This window comes from Polypterus senegalus, chromosome 8 (assembly GCF_016835505.1).
Source record: "Polypterus senegalus isolate Bchr_013 chromosome 8, ASM1683550v1, whole genome shotgun sequence".
Taxonomy (NCBI): domain Eukaryota; kingdom Metazoa; phylum Chordata; class Cladistia; order Polypteriformes; family Polypteridae; genus Polypterus; species Polypterus senegalus.
This window is the reverse complement of record NC_053161.1, coordinates 141,660,685-141,672,712: the sequence shown is the minus strand read 5'-3', so window position 1 is coordinate 141,672,712 and position 12,028 is coordinate 141,660,685. Positions and strand designations below refer to the sequence as shown.

General features: G+C 39.0%; 1 protein-coding gene and 1 long non-coding RNA gene across 6 annotated transcripts in view; one reads left to right on the top strand and one right to left on the bottom strand.

Moving 5' to 3' along the window:
* Positions 1 to 12,028, bottom strand: part of dennd5b (DENN/MADD domain containing 5B) — a 308,333-nt gene that overhangs the window by 23,976 nt on the left and 272,329 nt on the right. For all 5 annotated transcript variants that reach the window (XM_039761841.1, XM_039761842.1, XM_039761843.1 and 2 more), the window contains 3 exons: positions 10,860 to 10,942; positions 9,683 to 9,809; positions 5,386 to 5,560 (listed from right to left, as the gene is read on the bottom strand). In XM_039761841.1, the coding sequence (XP_039617775.1) occupies positions 5,386 to 5,560; positions 9,683 to 9,809; positions 10,860 to 10,942 (385 nt within the window). The remainder of the gene's footprint in view (positions 1 to 5,385; positions 5,561 to 9,682; positions 9,810 to 10,859; positions 10,943 to 12,028) is intronic.
* The window catches only part of LOC120534340, a 61,265-nt gene that overhangs the window by 48,150 nt on the left and 1,087 nt on the right, over positions 1 to 12,028 (top strand). The gene's annotated exons all lie outside the window — the stretch shown is intronic.

Sequence of the window (12,028 nt, the reverse complement as noted above, 5' to 3'; positions counted from 1 at the left end):
GTGCAAGGCAGGAAACAAACCCCGGGCAGGGTGCCAACCCACCACAGGGCGCATACACACGCCCACACACCCCCACACTAGGGACAATTTAGAATCGCCAATGCACCTGACCTGCATGTCTTTGGACTGTGGGAGGAAACCCACGCAGACACGGGGAGAACATGCAAACACCATGCAGGGAGGACCCCGGAAGCAAACCCGGGTCTCCTAACTGCGAGGCAGCAGCGCTTCCCACTGTGCCACCAACTTACAATATGTTTGAAGGAATATAAAGAAAACTTACAATATGATGCCATGACCATGCTCAAACACTGGTAAATCAAAGAAGGATTTAAATAGATAAAATTGATTTACAGTATGCTGCCAGCACATCTCACCCAAGGAAGGAAAAATAATACGCAACAGTACGTGCATTAGAGTGCCAAAAGACCAGCGGTCTGCTCCTTTCATTTGTTTGTTTTCATGTTTGGAGAGTTCTCATTTGCATATCTAGAAAGGAGTTCTGTGGAAACGGAGATAAAGCCAGCTTGGCAGCGGAAAACACACACACACACACACACATATATATATATATATATATATATATATATATATATATATATATATATATATATATATATATATATATATAGTATATCAAATGAAGAGTATCACAAAAAGATTTCACAAGTTTCATTGAGGTAATAGCAGTGATTTCCTTGGGTCAGTAGTAGCAACTTTGCTGCTTTATTCTTTTACCTTCTGTAGTTGCATGTCTTTCAACCCATAGGATTTTCATAAAGTAAAGCACTGTGCCATGTTAGTTTAAACAGCCTAGTTAATTATTAAATTGTAGTAAATAAAGCTGTGCTTATTTGCTTAACATTTGGTTATTCCATTCTTACTTTCTTAAACAGGAAATGAGTTAATAATACAGACTGAGAAATGGTTGGCAGTTTGCTGGTTAAAGTGCATCTTCAGCAATTTAGTTTTGGTCTAATCTTCTGAAAGTCACTTAGCTCATAGGTACAATGCTGCGAGATAAACTAAAAGAGGGCTGTTATTTTATTTTACCTGTTTACTAATTTTAAGACTACACAATTAGTAGCTTAACAAGCTATCCTAATTCACAGAATGTTCAATTGTAAAGTTTCTAAAGCTTTCATAATTATCAAGTTGCCAGGCCACAGATAAATTTGGCTACAGTCTGGTGAGCAGTAACTATTTTGTAGAGCAAGCATTAGTTCTGTTTATGTTCTTATCAGGGTATGCAGTGGTCGTTTTTCCTTATGGTGACTCAAGAAAATCATTTTGGTGGTTTACAATGCATACAGTAGTCTGTGTGTCCCTTTCATTGTCTTCTAGGTAGTTCCAAGTGAATGCGGTTGTGGACGTACAATGGCCATGTGCCCCATCCAGAGTTGGTTCTCACCTTTTGCTCCTGATGCTAACTTGCATTTAGATGGGTTTTGTGAATGTAATGGTCTTGTCCTGCACTTGACAAAAATATTCTTTCATTCATTTTCAAATACCCTTAATCTAGTTATGGATGAGGAAAAAAATAATATTTTGAAATGAATCTTAGTAGAAGAAAATATGAAAGGAAACAAAATGTATAATATTAGTTATATCATGTGACTTTGATATGAAACATGACAAATGGCAGCAAAAATATCAAAGAAATCTGGAGCTTGAAAGAAAAATATGCAAATGTTGTTTTGGTTTAATATGTATAATCTGATAATTCATTTGCTTTCACAACCTAACTCCATTCAACAGATGTTCCCTCATACTCTATGCACTTACTGCAATGGTCCAAAACTTTTCAGAGATGTTAAGCAACACAATTTTTTGACGTTGCCTTCATTGCAGAAACTGTAGCTTTTGCTCCTATCCATCAGATAAAAATGTCCTTCCCTTTCCATTTTTTAAAATGGAATGCAAATGCATATGCGTGATGTAACATTTCAGAAGACTCTTGACCTCTTTTCACAAATTTTATACAAAATTCAATTACACACCTTTTTCTTTTACTTAAAGAAATTATACTCACAGCCACTATCCCAAAATAGACATGGCAACAAGTCAAATCAAGTTGGCGAGCATGCACTGGTACAGTGCATTGCCGCATCCACCACACGATGAAACAACATAGGATCCTGGTTGGCAACCCCCCAGGCAGACATGCGGTCCAGTCCTACCCTCCAGAAATGACCCTCTATCTGCTGCAGCCAGGTGTTACGTGGGTGACCCCTTGGCCTGGTCCAGCCACATAGGTCCCCAATAATGAGGATCTTACGAGCCGGATCACCCTCGGGGAAACGTGCCACATGGCCGTAGTGTCGTAACTGATGCTTCCTCACAATGCAGGTAATGAGCTTCATTCAGGACTCCAACTACTCATTCGACACAAAGTCAAACCAATGGTATCCAAGGATTCTCCGAAGAGACACGGAACCAAAGGAGTCTAGTCTTCGTCTCAGGTCACTGGATAGCGTCCATGTCTCACAACCATATAGCAAGACAGGAAACACCAGGACTCTATAGACTTGGACCTTCATCCTTTTGCATAGATATCGGGTGTGCCACACACCCCTTTCTAGCGTCCTAATGACCCCCCATGCTCTCCCAATCCATCTACTGACTTCATAGGAAGAGTCACCAGAGACATGAATGTCACTGCCAAGGTAAATAAACTTCTCAACAAGGTCAACACTCTCTCCGCAAACAGACACACTTCTGATGGCTGTGCCCAAGAGGTCATTAAAGGCCTGGACAACTAAAGGCCTATAAAGAACTGTCCTACTTCTGGTGTACCATCACAAGGCCACAACTTGGTCTCTCTGGCCACTGCACAAGAGTCCACACCAGGGACATGTAAAGTCAAACTCATAAGTTTTCAATCAGTCCTAGTACTTCATAGCAATCGAATTGCACTACTAAACAAACACCATGAAGAAAACCACATCTAAAAGAGTAACTAGTATTTATAGTAAACATTTAATGACAAATAGACATGTTTTATCAAATGACAGATAAAATAAATTCCTCCAACATGATTTGAGGTTTCATACATCTTATTGAAAACTAGCATAGCTGAAATACCCAGCATTGCCCGTGAGGAAAATAGTGTTGTTTTTTTTTTTGAGAAAAATATAATTTAAAAAAACAAAACTTTAAAAATAAAAATAAATCAACAAACTAGGAAGACTCACTAATGTGCTTGTCTTGCGGTCTTGTATGTACATATGTTGTCATCCAGTTGACACTCTGAGCCAGCCAACTCTATTAAATTTCAAAAGCAACAGGGGCGTAGTGCTCAAACATGAAGAATGCTGGCAGTCACCTCCAGCTCGCCCTCTGGTGGTCGTTCCAATTGTCAACTGGATGATAACATGCATACAAGATCACAAGATCACCCCCCATCCTACCCAGAAGGGGGTGGGTTGGGTTGATTTCACCCTACAGTATTTTTAGTCGAGCAATGAGGAACAAGTGTACCTGAAAATCGCTCCAGCCGTTACATACACACATACATACATTGACGTATATACATATATATATATATATATATATATATATATATATATATATATATATATATATATATACATACAGTGGTGTGAAAAACTATTTGCCCCCTTCCTGATTTCTTATTCTTTTGCATGTTTGTCACACAAAATGTTTCTGATCATCATTCACATTTAACCATTAGTCAAATATAACACAAGTAAACACAAAATGCAGTTTTTAAATGATGGTTTTTATTATTTAGGGAGAAAAAAAAATCCAAACCTACATGGCCCTGTGTGAAAAAGTTATTGCCCCTTGTTAAAAATAACCTAACTGTGGTGTATCACACCTGAGTTCAATTTTCGTAGCCACCCCCAGGCCTGATTACTGCCACACTTGTTTCAATCAAGAAATCACTTAAATAGGAGCTGCCTGACACAGAGAAGTAGACCAAAAGCACCTCAAAAGCTAGACATCATGCCAAGATCCAAAGAAATTCAGGAACAAATGAGAACAGAAGTAATTGAGATCTATTAGTCTGGTAAAGGTTATAAAGCCATTTCTAAAGCTTTGGGACTCCAGCGAAACACAGTGAGAGCCATTATCCACAAATGGCAAAAACATGGAACAGTGGTGAACCTTCCCAGGAGTGGCTGGCCGACCAAAATTACCCCAAGAGCGCAGAGACGTCTCATCCGAGAGGTCACAAAAGACCCCAGGACAACGTCTAAAGAACTACAGGCCTCACTTGCCTCAATTAAGGTCAGTGTTCACGACTCCACCATTAAAAAGAGACTGGGCAAAAATGGCCTGCATGGCAGATTTCCAAGACACAAACCACTGTTAAGCAAAAAGAACATTAGGGCTCGTCTAAATTTTGCTAAGAAACATCTCAATGATTGCCAAGACTTTTGGGAAAAATACCTTGTGGACTGATGAGACAAAAGTTGAACATTTTGGAAGGCAAATGTCCCGTTACATCTGGCGTAAAAGGAACACAGCATTTCAGAAAAAGAACATCATACCAACAGTAAAATATGGTGGTGGTAGTGTGATGGTCTGGGGTTGTTTTGCTGCTTTAGGACCTGGAAGGCTTGCTGTGATAGATGAAACCATGAATTCTACTGTCTACCAAAAAATCCTGAAGGAGAATGTCCGGCCATCTGTTCGTCAAGTCAAGCTGAAGCGATCTTGGGTGCTGCAACAGGACAATGACCCAAAACACACCAGCAAATCCATCTCTGAATGGCTGAAGAAAAACAAAATGAAGACTTTGGAGTGGCCTAGTCAAAGTCCTGACCTGAATCCAATTGAGATGCTATGGCATGACCTTAAAAAGGCGGTTCATGCTAGAAAACTCTCTAATAAAGCTGAATTCCAACAATTCTGCAAAGATGAGTCGGCCAAAATTCCTCCAGAGCGCTGTAAAAGACTCATTGCAAGTTATCATAAGCGCTTGATTGCAGTTATTGCTGCTAAGGGTGGCCCAACCAGTTATTAGGTTCAGGGGGCAATTACTTTTTCACACAGGGCCTTTTAGGTTTGGATTTTTTCTCCTAAATAATAAAAACCACCATTTAAAAACTGCATTTTGTGTTTACTTGTGTTATATTTGACTAATGGTAAAATGTGTTTGATGATCAGAAACATTTTGTGTGACAAACATGCAAAAGAATAAGAAATCAGGAAGGGGACAAATAGTTTTTCACACCACTGTATGTATATACACACATACATACACATATATATAGATTACAATGCACAGAGTCTCTCTATAGGTTAAATCCTTTTTAGAGAAAAGGAAATCTAATAAAAACACCCTCAGCTTTGGCAACAAATGTCACAAGTGATATATGAGAGTTCACCATAACCATTCTGCAGTTTAACACTCACCTTGCCCCAAGACAAACAAGCAGCTGGAACTTTCCATCTTTCCCAATGTTACGGGGTGTTACATTGATAGCAGTCGCATACTGGCAGAATATCTTGCTTGTAGGTCTTAATGACTCCATTCCAGTCTCAGCCTCCTCTATTTGATCACCTGATTCAAAAAAGGCTGCTGCTTTTTCTGTGGAATAAAAGAGGAAAATTCAGAACATCATTACAGGAACAATGAGTGCAAATTAAATTCAGCTTCACTTTTGAAGTCTAAAAGAGTGATCCAGAGTAGGTCTCAATAGCATTTTGGTTTTACTTATAAATGTAATCATTTTCACTTTTCAAATACAGAAATCAGTATTCATAATTATCAGTTTACAAGATATTTAAATTGGTGTGAGCTGCTGAGTCCTTGGAAAAACATTTATCTATAGCATATGACTAATGGTGGGCGGTACGAAGGCATAACGACTAGTGTGGTTGCCTGCCTCTTGATTCCAGCAACTAGGATTTCAATCCCATGCCCAGTTGTGTATGGAGTTTGCACGTTCTCTTCATGTCTGCATTAGTTTTTCTTCAGGTATGTCTATTGGTCCTGTGTGAACTAGATTGCTAACCACTGGAGTAACAGTTATGAGAGTGGCCCTCTACTTGAATAAAACAAATCAGTGTAATAATTGGAAAACGCGGTAATTATTCATAAAACAAACTTCTATCACTACTCAGCTCTTCATTGTGTCTTTTTTTGGTCTATAGTGTAAATTTACTGGAAAGTGTACATATTAACATTTGAGGTATTTTCAGGACACCAGCTGAAAATACCAAAATCACACAGACCGCCAGTGCTTGTCCAGCTGAACAGCAATGCATCATCATTATTATTATTATTATTATGTAATTCATAGCAGCTCATGTGCTACTAGAAATCGGCAGGCACCTCTCTGCTACACTGTGTTTCAATCTGCTTCTCAAGCTGTTCAGTTATTTCCTTTACTGTACAGGAATCGATGGATACGTTTATATCCACTAGATGGCATAATCACCCTGCTAAAAAGACAAACTCCACCACTTCATAGACAGATGGAATTCTATGTAAATAGAAGACAATCTGCTATTTTGAAGTATAATGGCATATTAAAAGAAATGAGGAAATTCTAGAAAAATCAAAAATGAACGTATTGCAGTACAGTACAACTAACTGGTGATAGACAGAAGGCAGACTGCACTGACATCTACATTGCTTGGATGCTGTGGAGAAAGAGAGGTTCAGTAGCTTTAAATTTCATGACATGACCATCACTTACAGCCTAGACTGTGTGTACAATTATTAAGCAAGTCAGTTTTTTGCCTATATAATTAATTCTGTACATTCTAAACCATATAAACCTGAAAGCTTGGTGGATGTACTGTAATTATTTCAGGTAATTTGTAACTGTTTAATGGTGAAGGGTGTGGCTTAAAATGATTAACACCTTGTGTGCATAATAAGGTGTGCATAATTATCAGGCATCTTTGTAACCTCAAGTGAAAACATCCAAAAAAGAGATTTAACTTACATTGAAAAGTTAAAAAAAAAAAAAAATTATAAAATGCCTTTCAGACAGATGCAACACTCTGGAAATTGCTGAACCACTGAGCTGTGACTACTGGACAATCGCACATTTTTTTGCAAATAGTCAGCAAGGTCACAAAAAATAAACACATGGAAAAGACAAAATGTAAATTAACTGCAAACGACTTGAGAATAATTAGACATTAAGCTACTTGGAACTGTAGTGTCCAGAAGTACAAGGTGTCAACTGCTCAGAGACATGGCTAAGATAAATAATGCTGAAACACGACGACCACTGAGACAGATTCACAAGTTAAGTCAAGACTGGGCCAGGAAATACCTGAAGACTCATTTTTCATAGGTTTTGTGGACAGAGAAAGTGAGAGCGAACCTTGACAGGCCAAACACACTGATGGACACAGTGTGCGTGTTCGAGTTAGGCTCCAGCAAAACTGGGGATGGGATAACTGTTATGGGCTGCTATCATTAAGGATATACTTGTGTAGCTGGTGCCACATGTGCCATTGTCCCGTTGTCAGTTTACAGCTCCTTGGGGTGCACTTCAAGGGGGAGGACACAACATGGACAGCACGGCTCTTAACTGGAAAAGAAGGGGGAGAGAGAGAGAAATCGTGTGGTGGAGCAAGCAGAAGCAATGAGGTGGCACCAAGAAAACACCTGCTGGAAGAAGTTTTTTTTCTCACTTATCGATACAAGAGAGATGTGTCTCTGAAGACTGACTTTTTTGGTTTCTCCAGGGCAATCGACTCTTTAGGACCGGTAGGACAGAACTTTTTTTGTTACCGGCTTGGTTGCTGGCGTACTCCAATGAGGCTTCCATTTTATAACTTGCTCAGGAACATCTCACCCCCTAATCTGTGGAAGGTTGTTTTTGATTCTATGTTAGGTACTTGTTTGTTTTTTCTGTTTATATGTAAATATATACGTATATTTTTTTTCTCTTCTTCATTGTGGTAATGCTTATTGTCTGATGCTGATCTGTGGCATTTGGTGAGGGGTCAAACATAAGGATGAGTGTTGGCCACGATTTTTTTATTACAAACTGCTTTTCCCTAGTGGTTTTCTGATCGTGTAGCAACCTGGTGTTTAGTTGTTCTTCTGGGACGATGGTACACTTTTACACCTTTTCAGATTGAAGCGGGACTGAAAATCAACTCCCAAACCTACTGCCAGTCACTGGAAGATAGCTTCTTCAACCAGTGGTCAGCTGCATTCAAGAAAGCCATGATGTTTATGCAGGACAATCGGCATTGCATTCTGGCCAGCCAGCAAAGGCGTCAAAGATGACCAAATAATGACCTGGGGCCTCATGCATAACGCTGTGCATAGAATTCACACTATAACATGGCGTGCAGAAAAAAACGGAAATGTGCTTACGCACAAAAAAATCCAGATGCATAAATCTGTGTGAACGCCAACTGCCACGTTCTTCCACTCTATAAATCCCGGTCAGTGTGAAAAGTAACGCACATGCACGCACCTGCTGTCCCGCCCCAACTTCTCCCAGAATTAAATTCTTGAATTTGCAAATCAATATAAATAGCCCTTAAGCTCAGTGTTCTGTGAAAAGGCAATGGCAAAAGCACAAGGGAAAATAGAAGTATTTCAGTAAATACCAAGTGGAGGCAAAGAAAAACGTACTATTTGTTGGTTTAAACAGTGGTATAGACAACAAAAGGAAGTTGATTGAGTGACATAGCGTGTTGGAGAAACTCGAACGCTCAAGTTCACAAAGTTACACGGTGCCCGAAATAAAAAGGAAGTCACATATCAAAGTCGCCGTGAAAATGCAAGTCGTAGCCCACCGTCTGAGTGTCATATGAAAGCTTATTAGGGTACAGAGAAAATAAAAAATAGGGACACAGTGAGAAAATACTGTAGCTCGAAATGTCAACTTATTAGTCAACACAATAACTAGTTAAAAATGCCAAGATGTTTCTCTAAAAAATAATAGCAACCTATTATTCTCAAACCACATAACCCAGTTTCAGGATCATGAGGTGCAAGGGAAGAACCAAAGCAAATCATTTAATCTATAATGTGTTATTGTACCACTAAGGCAGGAAGAGTTCTAGCTGAGAAAGAGGGAGGCCCGTAACTAAGAACAGGGTAGCCCAGCATGGCAATGTGGGAAGTCACAAGCAGATATGGGGTGCAGACCACGTAAAGCACACAGGTAAGGATAACCATTGCTGGGCAGAATGAGGTGCAGGAGATTTCAAAATCCTAAAGTCCAATGACCAGGTGAAGAGTAAGCCAAGGGAAAAATGCCAAGAGGTTAGATTTTCTGCCAGCAACTTGGCAGAAAAGAGCACCTTTAGGTAAGAGGGAAAGTCAAACTAAGGCTTGGGCTTTTAGGAATCATGAAAGGGAGCAACAGCATTCTGTTTACCTGTTTAGGTGACCACATGGGGGTTAAATCCAGCTTAAACATTACAGAACTTTGATTTTAGAGTAGATGAACTGGGTAAGGGAGGAGGAATGAGGCCATTTTTGGAGATGGCCAGCATGTTGCCCCCATTGACAGACTGAGATTTAAGTCCTGTATCGGTAGTCTCAGAGTGACATGAAACATCTCACCTGTTGTATATGTATTTTTAATATTTTTGCCAGTGAATTGAACAGTCCTCCTGAGGACCCAAAAAGTGACAGTGGGTTTTGTTAAGAAAAATATCTTATTAAGAATGCTAAAATATGGAGGTTTTCAAGGCTTCAATTACACTTAAAACTTTCACTTACCTACAAAGTCCCAGATAAAAACATTTTTCTGGAAAATTCTGGATGATTTAAATCCATGGTAGAAAAACTGTTCCAGTGCAGATACCAGGCCATATTCGCCACAGAGCAATATTGTGAGGCTTCCTCTCTATAGGAAAGAATGAAATTGATCCCAGGATATTGATTATTAACACAGTGCGTACTCTCTTTCAACTTTGCTGTGAAAACTTTCCCTGTGTTTATCTAGAACCTCTCCTTAGATACTCCAGTGTAAAAATGTCCCCCTTGAGACAAATACAGTTCTATCTATCTAGCTATCAAAAACCCACAGGCAACACAGTCCTCATCAAATGTACTCCAAAGTAGATATGGGATCATCTCAAATTATTTGCTAGTAACATTATTAATACCCAATGGACATTTCTCCAGGAATAGGGTCTCAGAGCATACACAACCTGACCTGTGTGATTAAAACGGGTCTTTTGCTACCGATCTGATTATATTGACGTGATGTTCTGGCTTGTGCTCCTAACGAGACACGACATTTGTACATTAGTTTGATTATTTTGGTTAGCTAAGGAAAAGTCAATAAGGACGGTATTAAATACTTTTATGTAATCTATAAAAAGTTTAACTGCTGTCAATAATATTGGCTTGGCTGTGTTTATGCAACAGTGAAAGCTAAATGAACAGCAGCTACTAAAAAGTAACGCTCAATATAGCACAGCACCCTCATGGAAGGAAGCTTTTATTTTAATGCGATTTCTAGACTACATAAAAACAGAGCAGAAGTGCCCTAGGAGAATGAAATGACATTAACACTGCCTGTTAAACATGGCTAAGAATTGAAAACAGTATACGGTATTCATTAACATGTAATGGCTAATGTATAAATAAGACAGTTATGTTAATAAAACAAAAAAAAAAATCAATAAAGAACACAAGAATAACAATAAAGAAATGGTTCACAGAGGCAGCTTATGCCAAATATTGGCTAAGTGCACAATATATGAGGGAGGTGAGTGCTTTACAAATTAAATCAATGTCACTTTTTAATACTACAGTAATATGATAGCTTGTAATTCTATACTGGCATATTGGCCAGTATGAAACAGGCAGTTGGAATAATGGGTCGTCACTATGAAATCATTTTCAGAGTCAGTATTGCCACAGAAAATCAGCAGTAAAGCATCTGTACCTCCTTTTCTGGCTTGTGGAAATGCTTCACAATGTTATTCACTGCCTCCCCGACTGCCTCTTGAATCTGGGCAGCATTCAGCTCTGAAATGAGAGAGGGTGCCTTTGTGGTTATCATAAATCAAAACAATTGTATCTGTAATAAATGATTTGTAGTAAATGAGAACAAAAAGTAATCCCGGCCAACACTGTGCATCAGTCTCTATTCGCTTAGATTTTGCATTCCTTCCAGACAAAATCTGAATTCCAAAGGGAGTTTCTTTTCTCTATGTAAAAAATACTAATATTTATGTGAAACTCTCCCGTCACCCAGGTTCTGTTCCATGTTTTAATAAAAGAAGTCATTTCAATGGAACACACCTATGCACCTAAAATATTATATAACAGACAAAAATCTCCACAGAATCTTAGTGCCATAATGCAACACTAATGTGTTGTGTCACAAGTGTAATGGGTCACTCTTGTCCTGTCCTGAACCAGAAAAACATTAGTGTATAAATATTTTTTGTCCTTCCTTTTTGTCCTCTCACACACAAAAACAAGCAAAACACAGACAGAAAAAGAGGAATCCCTTCAACAAGGAGGTGGGACATCGCCACTCATTCCCAGCTTCACATTCTCCTGCACTTCTCCAAAACTGGCCCTCCCTTCTTGCTAATTAGATGCTTTTTTACAAGTTCAGTAAGTATTAACAGGAGGAAATCATTCATATGCTTTGATGATCTTAGTCTGGCATATATTTTTATAGCCACATTTTCAGAAAGGTTTATGAATTTCTTATTCATGTTAGTATTTAGACCCATAATTTGGTACTTTGTTGAAGCCCCTTTGGTAGCAATTAGAGTTCTGAGTTGTTGTGGGCAAGTCTCTATGAACTTTGCACACTTCTTTCATTTTGCCATTCTTCTTGACATTTTCTTTGAGATTTTGTTAGATTGGATTGGAAGCCTCTGTAAACTGCCATCTTCAAGTCTCTCCACAGATGTACTATGGGGTTTTATGTCGGGGTTTGGCTGGGCCACTCAATGATAGCCAGAGACTTGTCTTAAAGTTACTCCAGCTGTCTTGGCTGTATGCTTCATGCTGAAAGGTGAACCACTGCCCTCAGTCTGAGGTCACATGCACTCTGGAGCAAGTTTTCTTCAAGGATGTCTCTATTCCTACTGCTGA